The 25,676-nt window shown below is 46.8% G+C and overlaps 1 protein-coding gene across 21 annotated transcripts in view; it reads right to left on the minus strand.

Annotated features, from left to right (window-relative positions):
• Positions 1 to 25,676, minus strand: part of NRXN3 (neurexin 3) — a 1,378,693-nt gene that overhangs the window by 468,586 nt on the left and 884,431 nt on the right. For 2 of the 21 annotated variants that reach the window (XM_034768387.1, XM_034768386.1), the window contains exon 1: positions 23,166 to 23,733. The exons of 15 other annotated variants lie outside the window; for them this stretch is intronic. In XM_034768387.1, the coding sequence (XP_034624278.1) occupies positions 23,166 to 23,409 (244 nt within the window). In that variant the 5' untranslated portion in view covers positions 23,410 to 23,733. Of the gene's footprint in view, positions 1 to 23,165; positions 23,734 to 25,676 lie in introns of those variants that run through there. 4 more of the 21 variants (XM_034768384.1, XM_034768383.1, XM_034768382.1 and 1 more) reach the window with 3 other exon arrangements.

Genomic DNA, 25,676 nt, shown 5'->3' on the forward strand with positions numbered 1-25,676 from the left:
TGGGGGTTCTGGGGGGGGCTGTCAGGAGAAGGGGTGTAGAGAGCCGTTGGGTCAGGCAAGGGACAGAAAGCAGGGAGACTTAGATAGGGGGTGGGGTCCTGGGAGCAGTTAGGGTGGGGGGGGGTCTCAGGAGAGGGCAGTCAGGGGACAGGTAGGGGTTAGGGAGATTCTGAAGGGGATGGGAAGTGGGAGGGGGCGGGGCTAGGACGGCACCCCGTGTCCTCTTTTTTGATTGTTGAAATATGGTAACCCTACCCTCCTCCCCCGGCTAGGAGCCACTGCCAGAGGGGTGTATGTACCGGTCACTTTCGGAGCCACGCCACCCCCCCGCCCTCCTCCCGCACCCCAACCCCCTGCCCCAACCCAGAGTCTGCACCCCACACCCCCTACCAACCCCCTGCCCCAGCCCAGAGCCCGTACCCAAACTTCCTCCCAGAGCCCAACCCCTCGCACTCCTCCTCCCACACCCCAACCCCCCCTGCCCCAGCCCAGAGCCTGCACCCAGCACCCAAACTTCCTCCTAAAGCCTGCCCCCCGCACTCGCTCCTGCACCCCAACCCCCTGCCCCAATCAAGGTACCTCACTTTATTTTCATTTACTTCCCATTACTTATAATATAGGAGGAGGATGAAAAAAAAGAATGAAAAGGGGGGGGGGAATAAGAGAGAATGTTCTTTTTCTTGGCTGGGTCCCGAGGAGGGCCTCCCCAAAATGAAGCTGCCCACAAGGCCCCACTAACTCTAAATCTGCCACTGCCTAGATCCCTACGCAGGCCCAGCATTGAACAGGGCTTGTATGTGGTACAGTCCAGCCTTGAGTGTGGATTTGGCCCATTAGGGTTGGTAGTTTCCTCAACTGTTAGAAAGTCTTTACATAACTGACACCCATTTACCAACCAGGCTGGAAAACCACAAAGACAGACTCCACTGTGTCACAGAACAGGGGATGGTAATTGGACATGTCAGGTTCCCCTGAAAAAACCTAGCCAGGCTCAGGCACTACTGTCTCTCCAGGGGACACTGGGTTGCAATCAGCAGCTGCTGAGGATTTTGGCTGGGACAGGGGAGTTTAATAAGCAGCCATGCTGGGCAAAAGATTAGGATGTTTCCCTAGCACTGATTAGCAATAAACACCAGGCTATTAAACTTAATCCGCCCTCTGTCTTAATGTTTTCTCGTCTCTGTCACACTTGTTGGTGCCACTGGTTCTCGTTGCCAGGCAAGACCAGCTTCTCCGGGATAGGAAATTATTGCAGTGAAGTGTCCTCACTGCTAAATTTAAAGGGAAATCCCATTTCTTCTGCTCTTCCCCAGCCTCCCACTCTCCTTTTAAAGCAGTTCTGCTGCACATTTTCTTGTGTAATACGATTGGTTAAAATTTTTCCAACTAAAAGCTTTTTCATTGAAAAATGACCTTTTTAAAAAAAAATGGGGGGAAATCATGGTAAACTTTTGACTTGTTCAGCATTTTCAATTTTTTTGTAACTGTTCTCATTAGAATTTTTTCTCAAAAGTGTTATCAGAGTGGTCACAGAAATGTATTACTTAATGAACATTTACAGAACACTCAAAAATGGTTTCATTGCAAGCTCTGCAAAATAGAAACAACTTCAAAATTCCTAAATTAAAAATAGTATGTTTCAACTAGCTCAATAGAAATGCACACGGTTAACCCATCCCTCACTTCTCTCCCATCCTTCTCCCCATGCCCGCATGCAGGGAAATGATACTGGCATGATCTTACAACATGGACATTCTGTGAGACATATTTTCAACAGATCTCTAAAAATACCTGCCGGTATTTGTGGGTTTTGCCATTCCCATGCCCAAATGTGTGCACACAGATTGGGTAATTACACATGTAATGACCTTCTAGATACACAATTATTTGATTTACAGAAATGGATGCACCCACAACTACCGCAGGTTGACCATATGTCTATCCATTCCTAACATACTCCTGAAGTAGTACCTAGTGTAAATGGTACTGACCAGGCATAACCAACCAGGGCTGCCACATGCAGATAGCAGTCAACACTGATAGTGCCACTTGGGTCTCTGGAATCCCCAAGGCTAGATGAGTTACAGGAGATAAAACCCAATCACTGAGAAATGCTCATACCCTCTGACGGCTGTTTAATGGAAAAAGCACTTGCCTCAGAGCTGTGATAAGCCAGCACTAGGGAAAAACAGGTATGGAGAAATGAACAACAAATGAAGTAAAACCCTTCTCAAGCCAGGAATTAAGATCCTTTTCCAAGTGTATCATCCTTCCACACAATTAGCATAAAAGCCACTGCACCCTGACACCACCCTCCCCCCCTCCAATATGAATGCCCTCTGGGAGATCAATCTCAAAGAGGTTCAGTGTTCTGACTAAAAGGGTCCTCACATTTAATGGGCCAATGATGTGTTAAACCGGAATCTCTGTTAATCAGGCACCTTGGTCACCATCGTAGAGCTCAGCTTCCAAAGTCCCAGTGCAAAAAAAAAAAAAAAAGTGTTAATAGGATGAGCAAAAAAGTCAAATGAGATGCTATCTGAGCTTGCCTGATGGGACTGCAGTTTGCAGACAACCCCTGCTTATCTTGGATGATGAACCATCAGGATCAAGCAGAATGCACCATGCTTGTTTCCCCAAGCCCTTGACTTGCTGGTGGCAGGGGGATGTGAACAACATCTAGCCAGATTAACAGATTCAGTGAGGCCCTTGATAAGATCACGGTGTTGTTAAATATCTGTTTTGAAAATACCCAATCATTGCAATAACCGTACAATGCAGAGGATTGAATTTCTTCTCTAAGTTCTTTAATGATAAGCAAATTTAAGTTACAATAAAGGAATCAACTCAGAACGAAATGTTTGTATGTATATAGAGATAATATCACACATATAAATAATACTTTGTATTTATACAGTACCTCTCAAAATGCTTTACAAGTCTAGGTCAATATCATTATTTTCATGTTACATAGAAAAACTAAAGCACAGAGAGTTAGAGTGACTTGTCCAAGGTCACACACTGCTAGTGAATGGTAGAGCCAGAAAAAGATACCCAGTCATCTATTCTGACCACTAAATAGTGCTGCTCACAGACATGTATTTACCTATCACCGCTGTTACTGAAGAACTGCTTTGTTAAGGCATTGGTGGTAATGATGTACAGACAAGTCTTGCAAAATGCAAATGGTTCTATTGGGTGAGTCACACCAAGATTATCTGTGACCTATAAACAGACATGTAAATGTACAATACTTACATATATATTTGTATTTACTGCCTGCTGTAGCTCAAGTTTTTAAACAGGTGACTTAGATATGCAAATCCCTAACATGTGCATACAAATCAGGATAGCTCACATACATGCAACCCTAACCTGTGTGCACCAGGATTTGTATAGCTATGCAACACACACAGAGATGTACATATTGGGCTTAAGAGTCTTGTCTACACTGTAACAACTGCTGTGTTGGGAGACTGCATTACAATACTGTAGTCCCTGACATGGTTCAGAGTCTAGCAGTGTAGATGGGACTGAACTATGTTTTCACCATGCTCCCTAATCAGGAATTCTTGGTGTACAATTAGTGCTGAAGTCTGTAATGGACAAATACTCATAATGGCATTAACAGTACATTAAGTTGTCCAAGGCTGTAGCCTGGTCCAGGAAAAAACTAAAAATCAGGGGTTCAAACAGTTGCTAAGAACATTTCACAAGAGTGCACAGAAACATACTAGTGGCTTGTGGTGTTTCCTGTGTAGCTCCTCGGTGCTTCTTCAGCTTCCTGAACAGAGGATACCAAATCAACTTAGATCCAACAGTTTCCTCTCTAGTTAAGACAATGAGCAGAAAGTCCAACAACAGGATCATATTATAAGCATATGTTCTGTCCTGACATTGAAATCTTACATTCTGGGAGATAGCACAACATTAGTGTATCAGCTGCCAGGGCAGAGTACCTTCTGGGACCACATCTCTATAAATCAAGATCCCCAAGAGACATTTCCTCTTCCTCGCACTATTCAAGCCACAGTGCAAACACTAAGTAGGATATGAGAGGAAATTATTTTGGGAGACTTCTAAGCACTTTGAACATAGCGCCATATAGCTAGATTCATAAATTTCAAGGCCAAAAGAATACATTGTGATCATCTAGTTTGACTTCCTGTATAACTCAGGACTCCCCTTATTTCCAGTCTGAATGTGTCTAGCTTCAACTTTCAGCCATTGGATTGTGTGATACTTTTCTCTGCTAGACTGAAGAGCCCATTATTAAATATTTGTTCCCCATGTAGGTACTTACAGACTAATCAAGTTACCTCTTAACCTTAATTTTGTTCAGTTAAATAGATTGAGCTCCTTGAGTCAATCACTATAAGGCATGTTTTCTAATCCTTTTATCATTCTCGAGGCTCTTCTCTGAACCCTCCCCAGTTTTTTTCCAACATCTTTCTTCAATTGTGGGCACCAGAACTGGACACAGGATTCCAGCAGCAGTTGCAGTGGTGCCAAATACAAAGGTAAAATTGCCTCTCTACTCCTGCTCGAGCTTCCCATTTTTGCATCCCAGAATCGCATTCATGCCTAGGCCAACATGTCACACTGGGAGCTCATGTTCAGCTGATTATCTACCATGACCACCACATCTTTTTCAGAGCCACTGCTTCCCAGAATAGAGTTCCCCATCCTGTATATATGGCCTACATTCTTTGTTTCTAGATATATACATTTACATTTAGCAGTATTAAAACTCCTATTATCTGGTGGCATCCAGTTTACCACACTCCAGATCACTCAAGCATTGCCCAGTCCGCTTCATTATTTACCACTCCCCAATTTTTGCATCATCTGCAAACTTTATCAGTGATGATTTTGTGTTTTCTTCCAGGTCATTAATAAAAATGTTAACTCCATTGGTAATTACATTTTGAGACCGATCAGTTAGCCAGTGTTTAATCCACTGATTGTGTGCCATGTTCATTTTATACTGTCCTAGTTTTCTAATCAAAATGTCATGCAGCACCAAGTCAATCATCCTACAGAAGTCTAACTATCAACACTATTACCTTTATCAGCCAACCTTGTAATCTCATAAAAAAAAAAAAGATATCAAGTTAGTTTGACAGGAGATACAGATATATGGACATATAAACCCAGCCTTCACAAAGGGTCAAGTGATGGTAAGGACAGAGGACCGGGTACAACATAGGTGTGTGTGTGTGTGAGCTCACACGCACGCATGTAGAAAAACTTCCTTCCAATTCAGGTTACAGCCCAGCACTAGAGGAATGCCCACGCTGCCTAGCCCAGGCCACAGAAGTTACCTTTAGTTCCTTCTTTGCTGCTGAGTCTGCCAGCTGGCTGGAAAACACAAGAGATCAAGCGAAGATTTTTATCCAGGGGCTGGCACACTGTGCATGCTCTGCACATTACTGTAGCCACGTCTGAAACAGGGAACCGCAGGTCTCAGCTTCTCCATTGGCCAAGCTGGTAGGAACAGTGCTGAGGTTGTTCCTTACCTTTGCAAGCACTATGCAGTCATTCAGCTGGGTTCTGATGGAACTTATACCAATGGCCTTCTGATTTACACTGGCCCACTAGCTAGTGAATGCTTACCAAATCTCTAGGAGAGCAGTGAGTATTGGAAACCCCATTTTGCAGACTGGGAGACTGAAGCGCAGAGGAGTGAAGTGATTTGCACCAGGTCACAGTGTCAGAACTGGGTTTTAAACTCAGGAGTTGTAGCTTTCCAGTCCCATGCTCAGACCACTCTGCCTCTTCCCTCTTGAGATACTTTCAGCCATAAGTCACTCTTTGCAGGGCTTACATTTGCTTATAGTAAAACACGGGGCAGATAGGAATGTTTCTCTGAAGCAGTATACCCCAGAGTGCAGCTAAATGGTGCTTACAAATTGGAATACCGCAGCTGCTGTTTGCAGACAAAGCACTCAGCAGTTAACTACTGCACATTTTGGAGCCAGAGCAGAGAACTCGTTTGGTAGCATTCAATCCCAACTGAGGCTGTATTGGACTCACTCATACACACAGCCCTGGCTTTTCTGCAGGGAAATGCCTTTCTACATAATGTATAACCAATTTGTGGAACTCACTGCTGCAGGATATCATCACCGCAAATAGCCTAGAAAGAGGCAAAGAGATGGGAATGCACCTAGTAGCTAGTGCATGGTACAGGGATTAAGGAGTTCTGGGGTCTATTCTCAGCTCTGCTGCTTAGTGTTTGACTTGGGCAAGTCACTTCACCTCTCTGTGCCTCAGTTTCTTATTAGAAGTATAAGGAATATAACCCTAATTACATATGCTGTAAGGGTGACGTGATGATTTAGGAAGGCTTGTACAGTGCTTTGACACACTTGGAGGAAAACTGCTATTATCAAAAACAGAATAGTATCTGAAATGCAATTTTATCCTAGTTAGTGTAAGCGCTCTCAATCCTCATTCCTCACAACATATGATCATCATTTGCAAGATCAAGAAGAAATACTCCTCCTCTGAGGTACACAATTCACTGTATTTTAGGGGGGTTACATGCCTCCCTCTGAAGCATCTGGCTTTGGCCACTGCACTACAAAGGTAATTTTCCCTCTGTTGATATTCAACCCTTCTTGTCAACTGTTGAGAACAGGCCACTTCCACCTTAATTGAATTGGCCTCGTTAGCACTGACCCCCCATTTGGTAAGGCAACTTCCCATCTTTTCATATACTGTAATATATATACTGCTTACAGTATTTTTCACTCCATGCATCTGATGAAGTGGGTTTTAGCCCATGAAAGCTTATGCCCAAATAAATGTGTTAGTCTCTAAGGTGCCTCAAGGACTCCTCGTTGTTTTTGCCAAAGACAGAAATCTCATCTTATGTGATGCCTTTCTTCCTTCAGGTTGGATATGTCTCTTCTAATTTTACAATAATGGCTAGTCTAAATTAGTGCTGATGTTTCATTGATCGTGTTGTACGTTTCTCCGGAGCACAGCAATGCAAGGCAGTCTATTCCCCCATGTACCTCAGCTCAGATGCAGCATTTCTTTTTCAATGGCTTCTCTGGTTTCATTGACCCGTTTTCCCAGCTGGGTTTGGCAGAGGCATAAGAAGGATGAACAGCGTGCCCCTCATATCACCCACAGAATCCATGACTCAGCTAGGATTTGAACCCAGAATCTTATTGGTTCCCAGCCCCTCGTCACGCAAGGGCTAAAACACAGGTGTTTCTTACTACTAGAGGCTTATCTGTGAATTCCTGACCTGGAAGCAGCCCATGAAATCCCTGCAAACCCTCTTCCAAAGACACATAATCTTAACTTTTCCCTCATATGCATGAGTGAGTTGGCCAAGTAAGGCTCTGCCAGACAGGCCATTCTTCTTATTCTGTGTCCCCCACCCCTGAATGCATTATGCTGGAATGTCAAAGTCACTACAAAACTTGTCTTTTACACTGAGCCATTCCATAGGAAACCCCAAAGGACTTGTGGGTTTTTTACATGGGTCCCTTTCAGTAAGTTTCCTATCTAGTTATGTTTATAACTTTATAAGATACCAGATATTTAAAGAAGGAAATTTTGCAAAAAACTTTCCACGCATTGCACTGCAAAACAAGGATGCTGCATTGTGACATCACCACGTTCTGCCCAAGCATGACGACAACCCGTCCTGGCACTGGAAGACAAGGAGTTTTTCTTTTAGGACAAGCCCCCTATTGGGCCACAGGGTGGTATAAGGAGTTGCAGCAAAAAGTGGTATAAGGAGAGGCTACCCCAAATCCTCTATGGTTTTTGCAGCATCTCCATATTCTTGACAGAATTCCTGTAACTATGATGTTCAACCATGTGAATGCCTGCAATTGAAACAGCCACCCCAGAAGGTGCCCTTGCACCCCACAGCAATGCTACAAGGACAAAAGAAAGGGGTCACTGTAGGACAATCAGAATAGCTGTGAAATGGGATAAAAGAAGAAACAAAGAGCTCACTGAGAAACAGCTGCATCTTAGCTCAGTTTCCCGGGGGAAATATATTACACGCACATAGCCCCTAACCCTTCTCAGCATCTGAACTGAGCTTCCCTATGGAAATGCATTACACATTCATAGCCCCAACTCTCAACAGACACACAAAAACCAGACACTGCTTCTGAGCTGAACCAAGCTTCTATGAGGAAATATATTATAAATAGCCCTAGACACACACTTCAGACATTGCATCTGAATAGAGTTGAGTTTTCTATGGAAATATTACACACACACACACTTTTAAAACACAGTGTGGATCATCACAGGTAGCAGTACAACAACCCAGCCTTTTAACTGTAATAATTTATTATGTACCTGTTGTGGTGGCCTCCAGGCTTATTATTCCATACAGTCCAAAAAAAAACAAAAACCAAAAACAACTTACCAAGGGTTGTGGTGGATTCTCCATCACTAGCAACTTTTAAATCAAGATTGAATGTTTTTTTCTAAAAAACACATGCCCTAGTACAAACAGGAATTAAATTCAGGGAAGTCCTATGGGCTCAGTTAGATAGGAAGTCAGTCTAGATGACCACAATGGTCCCTTGGGCCTTAGACTCTGAGTTCAGATCTAAGAAGAGTGCACAGGAGTGACCCTGCTGATAAGATCTGATACTTCATTTCTTTTTTACTTTAGTTAGGCTGTTTATTTCCTCCAGCTGCAAATTGCCTGTGTCTTTAGTTGAGAGCTGCTTTGTACTTAATAGATCTTTGATGATCCTTCTCTCCTTTTATTTCTGATTAAAAGGAAAGGAAAATGGGAACTATATCCTTGACTGATTTATACTTCTATTTAATCTCGCTCTTTCGCCTCGTCTCTCCGTCCCCTTCTCTTTCCCTTGCTGGCTGAAACTGCCTCTACAATTTAGCTCACAACCTCTGGTCAAATGGATTGATTGAACTCTGGCAGAAAGAGTCTCACTTGGTGGCAGAAGTGAAATGAGGTAAGAACAGGGAACACTGCATGTAAGTGACAAGCCTTGGATGATGTAAACAGCCTCTTGTGGCAACAGTGAAAAGTAGCGGTTCTGCCCCTTCTCTCCCCCTTCCCTCCATGGGCTAGAGGGAGAGACAGGACCATTCACTGTTCTTTATTGCAATGATGGCATCACACACTGGGGGTTGTGGATTCAGTCACTCCAAAAAAAATAGCTGTGACTGAACCAGGAGAACACTGGGTTTTAACCCTGGAGTCCGGTAAATCAAAATTCCTCTGATTGTGTGATCTGGGGATGGGGTCCCGGGGTGAGGACTGGCTGAATGGAAGTACAACTGTCCTACTCCTCATAACACTGCAGGGATGAAATCCCACAGCCAGTGGCACAATGTAAAAATGCTACAAGCTGTTATGGTGCTGCTGTGTCTGCTGAATACAAGCTCAAATATTTGAGGTGCAGTTTGGGTGCCTCCTTCCAGTATATCGGGGTGGCCAACCGGAGCCTGAGAAGGAGCCAGAATTTACCAATGTACATTGCCAAAATGCCACAGTAATACGTCAGCTGCCCCACCTCAGCTCCTCCCCACCCCCCCCGGCTCCCAGCGCTTCTGGCCCACCGACAGCCCCGCCGATCAGCGCCTCCCTCTCCCTCCCCACCTCCCAGTCAACTGTTTTGTGGCATGCAGAAGATTGCAGGGGGGGGGGAGGGGAGGAATGAGGGCACGGCAAACTCAGGGGAGGCAATGGGAAGGGGTGGAGTTGGGGCAGGGCCTGTGGCAGAGCCAGGGGTTGAGCAGTGAGAACCCCCCGGCACACTGGAAAGTTAGCACCTGTAGCTCCAGCCCCAGAGTTGGTGCCTATACAAGGAGCCCCTTAATTTCTGAAGAGCTGCATATGGCTCCGAAGCCACAGGTTGGCCACCCCTGCAATATATTATGAGATGAGAATGCTACTTTGCTTTTCTGATGTCACTGGTCACTCTAGGGTCTCAGAGTGCTTTACAAGCATATTTACTCTCACTGTACTTGTTACTATCTCCATTTTACAGAGGGAAAAATTGAGGCACACAGCAGTTAAATGGCTTACTTCAAATATCATACAGCAAGTCAGTGGCAGAGCTAGGGAGAAAACGTAGGAGTCCTTACATCCCTTCTCTAACCACTAAACATTGCTTCACTGGACAGCTTCAGCTGCTGCAAAGTGACTATGAAATCCTGGCCCTACGGAGGCCAATGGCACACCCTCTGTGTTTAACTCAGTAGAGTTAAATATCCCCCTTTAAGAGAGATCACACATCTGAATGGCTTGGCTGCAAGATTCGGCCTGAGTAGATGGCTTGATAACTAGGGCACAGACTGTAATTTATTTAAACCTGTAACACCACTGACTAAAAGGAAGTAAGCTTGAATTACCATGAGCAGAATTTGGCCCCTAGATCTTTGGCTCTGAATGCCTACTTTCTTTTCCTAAATCAGTACAATCCAGCTCCTTGCCTGAGGGGGGCAGCCCCCTCACCTTTCTCTGCTGTAGTTTACTGCAAACACTGCCGACCTAACTTAGGGTACTGTCTGATCTCACATAAGCAAGTCAAGAGTTACCTTAACACCTGCAAGACACAGGAAATTCTTTGTGAGTCTCACATTTGCAAATGCAAACAAACAAACAAACAAACAAAAAACCCTCTTCTCTGCTTCTCCTTCTTCCCCTTATGAATTGCTGAATGCATCTCTCAAGGAAAATTAATTTCTTTGCCTTTTCCTTGCCTCTAATGAACTGCCTCTGAACGCAAGAGGGCACAGGAAAAGGAGAACAGACTCAGTGGTGAGCTAATAAAAAGTGAAAAGGCGTTCAAAGCCATCAATATCTTTGCAAAACTAGCCTGATGGAAATGTGCTGGCCTGCATGCAGGGGAGGGAGACTGGAACAACCGTCAGCAGTCGTCATTTTATGGGAAAGAGGAGACATGATGGAGGTGTCTTCCCTTCACACTCTCAGGACGGGGGGGGGGGGGGGGGGGGGGGGGGGGAGCGGGAGGGAAGGAGCCAGATGGACAAGTGATGGCCACGCTCACATAACAGGATCTAGACAATGATCCAGTTCCAGATAAGGCTTCCAGACCCTGAGCTCTGGATTCTGTGGAAGCCCCACTGGCTATTGCAAACAGCAGACTGATTCAGTAGTCAATGAATGAAGAGCTCTTTTTGGAAAGCCTAGGGCAGGGCACCATAAACCATGGCAGAATGCAACACACACAAGAAGGGTCACCATGAGGTAGACAGGTAGAAAGGAAGAGCAAGCAAGCTAGTTCTTTAGCTGCTGTTCTGACTCCATCTCACAAGGCTCCAAGACTCCAGAGTGCTATGGTACAAAAAGCACAATATCTATATAAAATGGTAACACCCGGAGCTTAGAGCACTTACTAGAGAATTAGTAGCTGTCTGAGAGTTTATTGGGTAACATTTTCAAGTGGTCACCATTTCTTAGGGAAGTAACAAAGGGTGAAGCACATGAAGTTTGGAGGCTTGATTCAAATAAACACCCAAAATACAGAATGCTCCTCTAGATAATCAGAATCTCCCCATCTACAAACCACACTGGAAATTCCATGGAAAAAGGCAGGCCTGCAAGGATTTCAGAGAGCATGGAGGCAGGTGAGAAAAGTGAACCGAGCTTCTTTTTGTAAAAGTTCAGTTTGATTTTCTGGGTGAGGGTTCAGGTCGGTTCTTATTTCCCCCAAACCTGCTCAGCCATCCTGCAAGGAAATAAGAGGGACCAAAAACATTTTTGCTAAATGAATTAGCCTATGTATACATGCCATAAGAGGCCTGCATTCCAGTCTGAAAGTGAGCAGAGCTGCAAGTTTCCACCAAAACAGTAATGAAACCCTGGAGTTCAGGCTTTCCCAGCAGAGTTTGCAAATGCTCTGTGAGCCGAGCAAGGAGAGATGATCTGTAAATGGTTAGACTTCTTTAGATGTCTATTGTGTTACCTATCAGCTCTGGGTTCTTGAGGAACCAGGGTGCAGTACTCAGCCTGCCTGATTCACGAAAGACCTTCTCCCCCAGCCTCTGCTTGAACCAAAGCCGATCAGAAGAAAGACTTACAAAAAGCAATGAAAAGGCAGTGGGAGACGCACCTAAACTCCTCCGGACAAGGGTGACAGGATTAAGGAAACTCCCCTAGTCTCATTTGCATCGAAGATGGGACAGGGAAGCATCTCCATTGGCATACAGAATGGAGAACAGAGCTTCCAAGGCAAGAACCGCACTGAACTCTGGGACCAGAAAAGCAGGGAAGCACTGCATGATGGGGGATCTCTATTCCAAATGTTAATGAACCCACCCCTGCACATACCCAGCTCAGTAGTTATCAGACCAATTCTAGTAATAAATCCTTTATTGGTATTCAAAATACTGAAGCTGCCTAATTGCATTGTGAGCTCCCTGGAAGGAACACCTCCCATAGCCAGGAATGATCAGTTCCTATTGTCTAGCCTGAACAAAACTTTGGTGTATTCCCTTGAGCTACCAGTTTACCCATAAACAAATCTTGTGTTCTCCCTTGAACCATTGTTCTTTCCCTACAAAAACCCCTACACATGCTCAAATAAGTGCTCTGATGTCTGGATCCAAAATCTGCATCAGTTCCATTGGGACTTCATCTTCTCCTGACCGTTCTGGGGGCTCTGCCTGTCTCCAACACTTCGGACCCTCAGCTACCATCTCCACCTGGGAACTCCGATACATTCAAGCTTCACGGAGTGGTGAGAACCCAGCTCTCTCTCTCTCTCGGTATAGCCTTCTGACCCTGACTTGCGTAATCAGTTATAGTTTTCCAAACCTGACTTTTATAATCAAATTTAAGTTAGAATTAATATCATAACTGTTTTGTTTGTTTGGCTCCCCTTGTATGGTTATTACCTGACAATAAATAACTTACATGGTTAAGCTGATTGCTTCTCTCTCTCTCTCTCTCCCCGTCCCTCCCGGGGGTTTTTTAGCTTCCCCATTCGCTCTGTAGCAACACTCCTTGTACCTAAGCTAAAGATCCCTGCAGCGCCCAAAAATCCTGTGGGGTTTGCTCATTGTAAGAGTGTGGACTCACCCCTGCAGTGCCTCCTGCTGGTCACCATGGGAATTAGCTCTGCCAGCCTTGGAGCGCCCTCTTCAGGCCGGTGATCCGGCTCGCCACTTGGCCCCCATGTCCCTTCCAGACCCGGTGCCCCTTTATCTGGGGGCTGCCCCCGGGCAGTAACCCCTTTCTCTTTGGGTCTCCCCTCTCCAGAGAACCCCCACCCACTAACCCCACCTTACTTCAGTGTAAGGCTATGGCCAGACACCATTTAGCCCACTCCCTGGGGCAGACTGCAGTATAAGCCACTCATCATAGGCAAGGTTGGGTCTGGACCTGCTTCCTCTCTCTGGAACCCAGTGCCTCTCTGGGGCCTTGGACAAGGGCCTGCAGCCTGGGGAGTTGCCAGCCTGGAGCTCTCCAGCCCCTCTGGCCCTGTCCCCAGCCCTGCCTCTAGGCACCCTGAGCTTCCCAGCAGCCAGGCCCTTCTCTCTGAAGGCAGAGAGAGACTGTTTGGGCTTCTGGCTCGCAGCCTCTTATAGGGACCAGCTGGGCCTGATTGGGGCATGGCCCCAGCTGTTACTGCCTTCCCCAATCAGCCCAGGCTTTCCTTCCCAGCCTCAGCCCTCTCCCAGGGCTGGCTTTAACCCTTTCTGGGCCGGAGCAGGTGACCACCCCACTACATTCATCAAGTGGGTTACTACCAGAACAATTGTAACGTGAAAGTGGGGATAGGGATGTGCTGAATCTGGGGCTATGAGGGTAGCAGCTTGGAAGTGCTGCTCAATACAGCCTGCTCAGGCGTACTTTATTCCATGTGATGCCGATGGCATCTGAGGGTGACAGCTTGGAGGTGCAGTTTGACGCAGCCTGCTGAGTCCAAGGGCATATAAGGGATCAGTTTGGGAGTGCTGATTAAATCGGTCCTCTCAGATGCGCTCAGTGTGAGTGTGAGTCTCCGATTCTGGGGCTGGAAGGACCCAGCCCTGGGGAACCTAGGACCTGCAGGATAACTCCATTGGGAGGGAACTTGCAGAAGGGAGAAGTAGAGCTCCTTATGAGAACACAAGTGACACAAGCAGTACATTGATAGAATTACAGCCCCCCCCCCAGAATAGTAACCCTAATAAATGAATGTACCCCGAAGTAACGAGCAAATCTGGTAACAATTGAGGAGGGTGTAGCTTGTATTTTCTTCCCAGATAATAGTTCTGGAGTAATATCACTTCAAAAGCAACATAGGATGACAGACTGGCCCCGTAACTGTCCTTTCTAACACAGTTCAACAAATTCACCCATCAACTAGCTTGAAGCATCACACCACAAACAATGGCTGGCTGCCTTAATGTCAAACCATGGTCATCAGTGGGGACGGAACCTAGAAAATTCAGCATCAAAACCACAGGCCATCTGTCTAGGTACTTGTATGGCTTCCATCACCATGGCATCTCTACAACTTGAGGTAAAGGAGCAACTCTGGTAGATGCACAATAAGTAGCAGGGTGTTGCGATCCCAGGTGCCAGCCATTAGAAAGAGTTGTGAGCACATGCAGAGAGACTCCACATAAGCCTTCCCATTCAGGTTCAGACAACTGGTTCCTCTAGTAGTCCAATATGATGATTAGGAACAGAGCCATGAAAACCAACCACCCCCACCTATGAGACAACTGCTTTATCTTGAGAGAATGAATTTAGTCTCCATCCCAGAGGAGGTGCTTCTAGAGCAGGGTTGAGGGCCCCTGATGGACAACATGGGGGAAGATTGCCCTGCCACTGCTCTCCTGTGCCTGCTCTGTGACTACCCAGAGGAAGGTCAGTTTGGTGGCACAGCTTGCATGACAGATCTATAAAAAAACAAACAAACAAACAAAAAACAACAGCATCCAGGACTCTCTACCATGCGATATTCAAAACAAGGGAGCCGGGCTTTCTTTCCTCCCAGCAACATCTTATGACAGTTTGCTTCATTCACCGCACCCTCTTGAGCTGCCGCAGATATGATGACTTCTGTGCTGCCAAGTATCTTTCACCCACCCTTTTCCCAACAAACAGGAATGTCAAGAGACAAAAGGTGTGATAGAAAGATGTTAGGGTAAAACCCCAACACTGGTTCAGTTCCGTATTGTCTTCTATCAACCTGCTATGCACGTTTAGCAACTACTGTAGCTCACACCGAGTTCATTTTCATTTTAATATACCATACGAAAAGCAGCCTAAATATATATTCCCAGATCTAAAGCATATAATCTGTAAACTATAGGAAAAGGCAGATCATTTCCATTAGTTTCTTATGTAGCAAAAACCACAATTTACACCCAAAGCATATAATTATATTCAAATTCTAAAAGACAGTGTTGGAAGTACTTTAAATTCATAGTTTGGGGGAAAGTCACTCAGGGGTATACGCAGTTATGTTTTAATGTGCAAAAACAACACGCACACACAAAAAGAGAGAGCAAGAGAAGTAATTTGAGCAAACGGTGAGGGGGCCATGGCAAATTACAGACCCACACTCCCAGTGCCTGTTTGGAATTCTGAGCAGCCGGCGTTCCATCGTAAAACATTCTTGCTGTTCCTTTGAAAACAACAAAGGTGGCAATTGTGGCTAGACCCCATTCAGACTTCAGAACCACGGCAGAAACACTGCCAGGCTCCGTGTCCAGAATTCAAAAGTGTCCTTCCTCCTCTTCAGGCAGGGTTCGATCTTGGCTACTTTTTTTGAGCTGCCAATGCACAAGAGTAGTAAAGGGACTTTTCTCATCTATATTGCTGCCTACCTAGGATGTCAACGCACACTAATGGACATAGCTGCTCAACCCTGCTGGGAGGTAGGCCACTGGTGCTGTCCTCATTTTAAAAAAGGTATAAAGCAGAGACAGGGAACATGAGTTGTCCAAGATCACACAACAAGACAGAGCCACAGGCCAACTTGAAGTTTACGCTGTAAACTTGAAGACCATCCTTCCTCTACTTCAAATTTAATATTCACAGAAGCTAGAAATGGAAAAGATCTATTAGATCTTCCAGTCCACCTCTCTGCCAGTGCAGGACTGATACCCAGCACAATTTAAGCAGAAAGCAAGTCCTCTTAACATCATAATGAGTGTAAATGGAAAAAGATGCAATAGCTCCTATCCAGTCCACTTCCCAGCCAAGACAGAATATTCAGTATTGCAGTATATTCCCCTGTGCTTTGATCAATTCTGTGTTAATTTACTCAAACTATGGGGCTTCCACCACCACCACCAGATGAATATTTTACACTTTTAAATGTTCCAGCAAGAGATGACTCTCTCCCATACCAGCGCCTGCTTGAAGCTACAGTGGAGTGTGGACTACAGTGCTTATGGCATAACAACATGTTATTATGGTGACAATCATAACATTGCTTATGTATTTTGATGCCACTGCAGCAGGATGAAGGAACAAGAAAAAAGAAAGAGAAAAAGCTGGCTGATGACTAACAAAATTTCCTTTAGTAATTAGTTACAGTGGAAGAGAAAATGACGACTAACATAGGAATGTTAAAAAGATTGTCATTTTATTTTTGTAATGATAATGATTGTATAGTGTGAGTGTAAGTATCTTCCAAAGTAGCAGAAAACTGTTTTACAACCTAAAACTGAAAAACAAACTACACACCAGTATTACCTATCTTTGAAACATAGCCATCTCTGGTATGAAACACAGCGGCTGTTTCACAGCTCAGAGCAACACTGATAAAAAGCAGAGAAGATAGCATGAAGAAGAACCCACCAGCTAACTCAGCGGGAAATATAGGGAGGAAGAAAGCCCTGACTTAATGATGACTCAGGACTAACACACCTCGCTCTTGCAAAGTGTGCCACAGGATTTTTAATAAGACTAAGGAACAGAAACTTTGTATGTCTCCTCTGAAAGAGGGCACCTCCAGCAGCACAGCGCCCCCTAGCACCATGATGGAGTAATAGTTCAGAATTAACTCAGAGCGCAGAAGGTCATTTACTAAAACAATACCATCTTGTCCTAGCAGCACCTTAAGTTTTTTTGCTTGGTACTGTGACTCAGGAACCCCTTAATGCCAACTGGCAAAGGGGTTACAGGAATGTCCTGATTCTGGTAGGTACATTCTCGTTCACCAAGGAATGTCATGTGAGTCTTAAATGAGTGTCGGTTCCAGTGGTCATTAATATCATTGTGAGATGTATGTACAGATACATATAAGGAGTTATATAGATTTACTGAAAATATGTTTTACAGGCACGGCTGGCCAACAGGTTTTCTGTCAGACAAGAGAGGTTATTCACCTGTCTCTGTCGGGTGTAAATTAAGCACTTTAAGCTAACACAGTGAATGTCTATTTACATACAAAGACAGCAGAGAAATGTGAAACCAACAGGAAAGCAGCACACAGGAAAAATAAGCCATGAGCATTGGGGGAAGGTTATCCTGACTCTGGGTACAGACAGTGAACTTTAGGGATATCAGAAGGCAAAGACGACACCCTTTTATCCTGTACATAAGTAAACTGGCAGTGTGTTTACATTCATGAAAATGGGATCTCAACCAACCTCGGTTGAAAGGCTGCAGAAGACATTGGGTGAAATAAAACTTCTTTAGACAAGAAGTTTACCTGTTAAGTTTAGTCTCTAGAAAGCATGTTATGATTTTGTTTTAGATGTAGCCATTTGTATTCAATATTCTCACTCATTCAAGATTCAGGTGGCAATGTATAATAATAAACTTGTTGTTTTCATTATGAATATCTCCCAGGACTGTTATATTAAGCTGGGGCTGATCCTGAGTTAGTCATACAAACTGATGTGTACATTAGTCCTCCGGGGACTGCAGATCTGGCATTTCTGTGAGTGTTCAGTGGATAAAGGCACTGGACACTACAGGGGAACACGTCAGATGCTATGGATTAGGAACCAAGTCACTGGCTGAATTGTATGGGGAAGGCAGTAGGGAGAGTACTAGCAGAATTTTCATTAGCAGAACCGGAGGAGAAGCTAGAACTAGAATAGTAGGAAGTGTGGGTCAGAATTGGGGTGCATTGGCAGAGCTGTGTGGGAAGTTTGCACAGCACTGATTCAGGATTAGTGCCTCATTTGCATAAACACGAGTTTTCACTCACCAACTGAAAAAAAGAAATTAGCAATGTTACAACCCTCATAAATGCTTCATGTAAGGGGACTATAAATGACAGGATTTGTGAGAAGTGACTAAGGTCTCCGAGTTGCCACCTACAAGTTATGGTGACTCCTCGCTGCCAATCCTCACAAGAAGCCCTCGCATTTCACTGTGACTCGCTCTACAGCTGGAACAAGCCTGGTCCTTGCAAGATACAAAACACTGCCTCTTCCCCAGCCACCCCTGCTGAGCAGATCCGAGGGCCTGGCCCTCCTGTACATGGTGTCACGCAACAGCTCTGCACGCCCCCCATTTGCTGAGGAGGGGGGGAGAAAAATATGGCTGGAGGGAGAGAAGGACAAACCGAATTAATTAATTCATCACTAAAAGAAAATACATGCAAATCTTATTTTATCTGTCAACCAGTGGCACGCATTATACAGCTGCCTAGTGCAGGCAAAGAAAAAAACAGAGCAAGGGACTGGCAAGCCACTGGTGCAGGCTTTGGGAAAGCAGCTGACTCAGCAGGGGGCTAAGTAGCTTTATAGGGGGGGCCCCCCCATTAGCTGTTCTGGAGTGGATGAAACCTTGCCCTATCTGGGTTGCAGATGAACCGACCCAAAACTTAGCTGCACTATGGACTTCTTTTCCTGTCTCAAAAGCTAGGTCCCAGAAGCCCCTTCTGCAGCAGCTGGGGTTGTATGGCTTTCCCTCACGACAGAGATCCCACTCTGCTTTGGAAGGTCCACACACAGAATGGGGGATTTCCCCCTACCTGTAGAACTGGCTTTGCTTGGCATTGTTCTTCTATGCAAACCTTTGTTTGCTCACCTGCTGACACAGGTGTGCACGTGGCGCAGAGAATCATTATACAGAGACCAGCTCCCCTATATACTATGCTGTTCCAAGTTTCAGCATTCACAGGTTGCAGCTAGGAATGTGGAAAAGCAGCATCTTGGAAACCCTTACAATACTGGCACTGAGCAGACTGCCAGCTCAGATCTCCATCCTGCACCACTGAAGTCAATGGAAGTTTTGCCACTGATTTCTGTGGAAGCCCAAAAGCAGCCCCAAAGAAAGGCATAGGGGGACATCTATTCATTTATCTAGAGAGCTATACACTACGATGGCTGCCTCCTATGGGACAGAGGTTTTCCACACTGATTAACAGTTTCTGATATCTGTTAGTTGTATATGCATACAACGACTGAGATGCATAAGTGACTCAGAAGAGGATGAGGAGATCAAGTTCCTTCTAAAACTGCCCTCTGGATAGTCACAGCTTGGTTTAGGCAGTACAGATGAGGCACCAGGGATGGAAAGGCTCTGAAGGGCTAAACCACTTGGGGATTTGAGGCCTGAGCCTGCCCCAACTATCGATTTCAATGGGATCAGGATCAGGCCCTTTAGTTTCATCCACCAAAGAAGAAATCAAAATCCCAGTAAACACAGACAGCCTCTTTTCACACACATGCACACACACACCCCGCCTCCCTGAGTTCTGACTCTGCAAAGCTGTCACAGGTCCAAATTCTAAGTGCCTCTATCGTACAACATGAAAGAACAACACAGATATAAACCAAGCCTGTGTTTTGGTAAAAGACCAGCTGTCTTCATGGTCCCTTTCTCCTCTCTCACTCTTGCTCATTCCCAGAGGGGGTTCCATGCCAACCTTCCTGTATGGCATGATTAGGGGGGTGGGGGAATCTCAGGCTGGCTCATGTGTTGGCATCAGCTCACAGAGCCCTCCACTTCCCTTGCCTTGTTACTGCAATGAGGAAGCAAGGAAAATACCCCAGGTCCCTGAATGAAGCTGAGGACAGCTTTTATCTTCCACTGGATTTGCTGGCGTTTGGGGAGGTGGTGAAGCTAGAAGAAGGGGTGAGGGCTAACAGTGCCAGATCTAGAGCAAAAAGGAGGCTATTTACATCCTCATGGACCATTCCCTGCCACCTTATTTCAGAGCTACCCAATAAAACATTTTGCTCCATATGTTAAATCCTCACTCACAGGTGGTCTATGAACCAAACTTCTCCTCCTCCTCCGCAGAAACTGACACACATTCAGCTGAAGAGGTAGGGCTAGAGGACAAAGAGCACAGGCATAGGTGCTGGAACTAGGGGTGCTACCCCTGGCTTGAAGTGGATTCCATCATATACAGGGTTTACAGTTTGGTTCAATGGTTCTCAGCACCCCCACTATACAAATTGTTCCAGCACCCCTGACCACAGGATGCTCTGAATGAGGAGGGGCAGGGTACCTGTTACAGCTGTTGGGCAGACTGGGTTGGAGGGAAGGGAAGCCAGTGACTAGAAGAGACGGGGATGCAAAGGGTCAGGACTGAGCACGAGCAGAGCTGTGGTAGAGATCAGGACTGGGATAGAAGAGGGCACACTGGCAGAGCTGTATACAAGGTGCGAGAATAGAATAGCTGGGAGTGCTGCAGGTCAGAGATGCATTGGGAGAGCTGTAGTGGGAAGCTCAGAATGGGAATAGCAGGGGATGCTACGTAACAGGGCTAAGCTGCCATTATGTGGGGATTCGGGATTGAAAACACAGTGGTGTTGCAGGTCAGGATGGTGCATAGCCAGATCTGTAGATATGGGTGGGTTAAAAAAAATGCTGCTAGTTCTCTCATCACTTTCATCATCAGCCTCAAACTTGAAGGAAAGCATGTCTAGACAATGCACATAAAGCCAATCAATGCCACCTATTGAACTCCATCCACTGAACTTCAGATGAGAGTTTATTGTTATTATTATCAACCATGTTTATTATGATAGTGCCTAAGGACCAGCCAAGAAGGGGGCCCCACTGTGCTAGCACTGTACAAACAGAACAGTCGGCAGTCCCTATCCCGAAGAGCTCACAATCTAAATAGACAGAGCCTGGGTGGAGCAAGGGGTGGAAATTTGGGAACACACAGTGAAGGAAGGGATGGCAGTGACACAAGCATTGCTGGTGCTCCGGTCATTTCCCAGCCTTCAGCAATATGCTAGCACTGCCTTGGCCTTGGTAGAGGTAAGATGCTAAAGAACCTGGAATTCACACCTTGATGCCCTGCAGTGGGTCTGCAACTTTCAGCTGCAACTAGGGTGACGAGATGTCCTGATTTTATAGGGACAGTCCCGATATTTGGGCCTTTTTTTTAATATGGGCTTCTATTACCTCCCACCCCCTGTCCTGATTTTTCACATTTGCTATCTGGTCACCCTAGCTGCAGCTCTGGAGAAACTCTTTCCAAAAGGCCAGGCACTCGGCTGCCTGGGGCTCCCTGTCCACTGCCGAAATCCTCACTGCTTGGAGGCAGCCGAGTGCAAATAGGCAGGCAGGTTTAGAGGGCGCTGAGCACTTGCCGCAGGGGAGGGAAAGGTGCGCTGGGGTGGGAGCGGGGAAGAAGCCGCTTAACTAGCCCCGGCCAGGCTAACGCCCCTCATCAGGGCAAGGAGGAGCAGTTACAGCAGAGCAGAGCGCACGGCTGCCACGGAATCCAGCTCTGCTCGCATTCCAGCACTCCCGTTTAACCCTCCCCCGGGGACCGCAGGGAAACCGGGAGCAGCACACACAGTTCCCCTGCCCGGCAGGTTTACACCAGCTCAGCATTGCTCAGCACGCCAGGGAGCACAGGACTGTCCAAGCAACTCTGCCCCCCCTTTCACCGCGCTGCTCTCGCCTTCTTTCCTGCCCCAGTTCTCCCTCCTCCCCCGCTCGCTCTGCCGGGCTGCATTTAAATACAGTTCCTATTATTGCCTCTCCCCGGGTTTTTCAGGGAGCCAATACCAGGCACAGCAGGGATCAGCGAGAACCCAGCATCAAGAGCAAGCGTTTCCCTTTATAAGCCCCCAGCTGCTTGACAACTTCATCAAATAAAATCGAGAGACAGCGAGCGAGCGCCAGCCAGCGCTGGCATTCCCCCCCCCCCCCTTTTTTTTTTTTTTTTTTTTTTTGTAGCTTCTCTGACACTCTCCCCAGCGCTCAGGGCTAGCGTGCAGTGGGGAAAGGGGACATGCAGTAATCCAGGTCCTAAACACACCGGAGAGGGTTAGGGCATGTCTCCGGAGAAGACCCTCTGCTATGGGGGCTACTGTACATCACCCACGCTGTACCGCCCCGCCCGGGGTGAACTATCATCCCCTTCTAACTTGCTACACCAAGTACAGCCCTCAGACCTTAACTAGCTGCCGTTTTATGGAGACGGTGTCCGATTACATAGCATATGGCCAGAGATAGGTACACGTAAATTGACCCTGTCCCTCCTCTGCCCGTCAGAATGTGTGACTATGTCCACACCCAACACACACACAGCAGCTCACCTCCAAACACACATGGATTCGAAATATCAATCTGTTTCCCTGAAGAGAGGGTGTGTGTGACACAACACACGCGCGCGCCATGGGACCAGCATGTCCTAACCTAGAGCAGGGTAAATGGAGCCTGCTCGTGCAGACCCATGCAGAGTCATGATCCAAGCTTCCCACTTCAGCATCAATAGAGGCATAGTCGCAGTACATGACCAGAGAGCTCTCGGATTTCAGGAAGATCCGCTGTCAAACATTAGGCTTCCCAACGCACACTGATACCACCACCATAGGCTCCGGCTCTCCAGCCCCAGCCCCACCAGCTCACTCCGCAAGAAGAGCGGCCGGGTCAATTTCACTCCCAGCCCCAATCGCTGGGTGACAAGCTGCGTGGGACTGTTCTCACAGCCCTGACGCCGCTAGCGGTAAGTCCCTCCGGCTTCCCAGCCTGGGAGTGGGGCTCACGGCTGGGCAGGCGAGGGTTAACCCCCCAATGCGGGACAGCTCTGATCTGCCTGAAGAAGTTGGCAGTTTTAAGGAGGTTTTTCATAAAAGCGGGTGGGGGGGGGGCGAGGAGGGTGATAGAGGTAAATAAAAGGGGATTGGAGGAGGGGAGAGAAAAAACACCCCCGCAAGAGAAAGTCAAATTCTGTTCTCAAGCCCCCTCCCCTGCATGCTACAGCTGTTCTGAAGAAAAAGGTTAGAAGGAAACAGTGAAAACCCACCGTGTCCTCCTCGTAGGGAGACAGGCGAGCGGTAGATAGAAATAGGCACAGAGTGGTGCTTGCTGCCGTGGAAATGATGCTCATGCTGAGTCTGAGCCACAGACGAGGAAGAGGAAGCAGAAGAAGCCACGTTAGAGGAACTCCAACCCGAGCTGACGATACATCCCCAAAAGAGGGAGCACATCCACAGGGTCCAGGCGGGGTGGCGTCCTGGGCAGATGCTGGGGTCTATTCTCAGGTGCATGGTCAATGCACTGGGCACCTACAGACGGGTAGTTTGAATTCCAGCCGGGAAGACAGAATACGGTTCATGATGTCAAGGGGCCCATCCTAGCAGAAGGGAGAGTCACTTCCAAGGTGGGAGCGTGTGTGCGCTGGAAGGGGATGGGAGGGAGGAGACTGGGGTGTGGGGGGAAGGTTAATAAACAACTACACGCAAAAATTAAAGGTCGATGTTTTCCAGGGCTGGCTCTACTGTGCCAGGAACCCCGCTGCTGCACCAAACCGCCAGGAGGGATCAGGAAAGCCACACATGTCAGGAAGAAGGATCCTGGATCTTTCACTTGTCAGGTTCCTCCAGGATCATAGATGACTTTCCCTGTCTGTGATCCTTGCCTCTCACTTAACAGGAGAGGGGCAAAAGAAAAAATAGCCAGAGACCCTGGGAAGGTTTTTGAATTTTTTTTATCCCAATTAAAAGGGCTTGCTTCTCCACTAGCAAGTGTTGCAATGCAGAATTGCTAGGCGCACACACACAAATCTGGATGGTTATCCTCCTTCCTCTGGATCCAGGCGGCAGGGAACACAGTGAGAGAGAGAGACAGAGCGAAGAGGAAAAGAGCAGGGGAAGAGGAAAGAAGTCCAGAATCCACAGGAGAGACAGAGAGCCTTAGGTGGAGCAGGATGCTCAGGGGGCAGCTCACTAAGTGAAGGCAACCAGGAAGCCCAGGTGAAGTGAAGAGAGGACTTAGGGAGCCAAATTCACAAATGGGCGAGCCGCACGCAAATAGGCTCACTCCAGAGAGCGAATCAGTGAAGCCCAAACACTCTGCAGAGGCAATGGCTGGTTCATGAGAAAGGAGGGGCTGGAGTAGGGGGCTGACGTCCCACCCCCTCCATTCATATACATCTTTCTCTCACTCACACTCGTTCCCTCCCTCCCTCTCTCTTCCTGGAATCTACTCTGGCTAACGATGCTTCCTTAACAGCTATTTTTCTTATACTGAAATCATAATGTAAGTCACAACTTGCCTCACTAGGGCCAATGCAGGATTGTTCCCTGAAGTCCATCTATGACTGCAAACAAATACACAATAAAAATAAATCGAGACAAAAGTCATGAAACAAAACCCAAAAGCCAATCCCCTGCAGGCATAGGAAGAAAATCAATTGCGGACACTGACCCAGACCTTTCCGCCTCAGAACCTCCACGTTTAAAGGGATGGTTCTTGGAGAGCACATCCTCTCATCTGTCTGTCTAATTGTTAATGCACCTGTCACCACAGTCTCCAGCATTCGCGGAGCTTCAGTAGAAATAGAGGCAAATAGAGTCGAACCACACAAACGTAGTTGGGAGCCTGATTTTCAGACCTGCTGAGCACCTACAACTCCAACTGAAGTCCGTGGGAGCTGCAGGTACTTAGCAAATCTGTTAGAAATCGGGCTGTGTGTGTGTGTGTCTGTCCTCCTGGGGTGAAATCAGGGTGGAGAGTAGCAGCCGTGTTAGTCCGCCTGGTCTATAGATACACTGGGGAGAGATGATCCGACATTCCCGAGCCCCACCGGGCACCTGGGCACATTCCAACCCCATCTCATCCCTTTTCGAAGGGCTTTGAAATAGAATTACAGTATTTGTATCCCCAGCCACTGCGGGGAGGAAGAAAGAAACGAGGCATCTTTCTAACACGGGGGGAAGAGCTGAGAGCAAAGCAGGAGGAAAGGAGGGGAAAAGCCTTTTCTCTGAAACTCCGGCAAGATTCCTCAGCCTCGTCGGTGCTCTCAACACGCAGCCTTCCGATCAAAAGGAGAGGAATTCTCTCCCCTCTCTGCCCCCGTTTGTTTGGCATCAACAATGTGCCAGCAGCGAAGGGGAGGGGGAAAGGGAGAGAAAAGAAAAGGGGAGGGGAGAGATACTGCCAAATGGTGTGGCCATCTGTGACACAGGGAGGAGGTTTATACCGGCTCTTCTTCAATCGGATCTCACCGAGGGTATGCACAGCTCAGGAATGATGCACCAGTGACTGGGCGGATAAGAACTCTTTGGAGCGCGGGCCATGCAATCTAACTTTGTAGGAACGCTGTAGGAAGCAATAACGCTGCATCAAAATGCTTTGAAGAGATCTAGAGTTCGCAACAGTAGCAAAAGGGGGGAGTGAAATTACCACGGGCAGGCTGTTATGTGGGGAAATGTGTTTTCTGCTGTGATTTGAAATTAGTTGGAGAAATGTATAGATCCAATCTACTGCAGATGCAGAGCAGAAGGCTCTCCCCCCCAGCAGCTTTAAGCACAGT

This window comes from Trachemys scripta, chromosome 4 (genome assembly GCF_013100865.1).
Source record: "Trachemys scripta elegans isolate TJP31775 chromosome 4, CAS_Tse_1.0, whole genome shotgun sequence".
Lineage (NCBI taxonomy): Eukaryota > Metazoa > Chordata > Testudines > Emydidae > Trachemys > Trachemys scripta.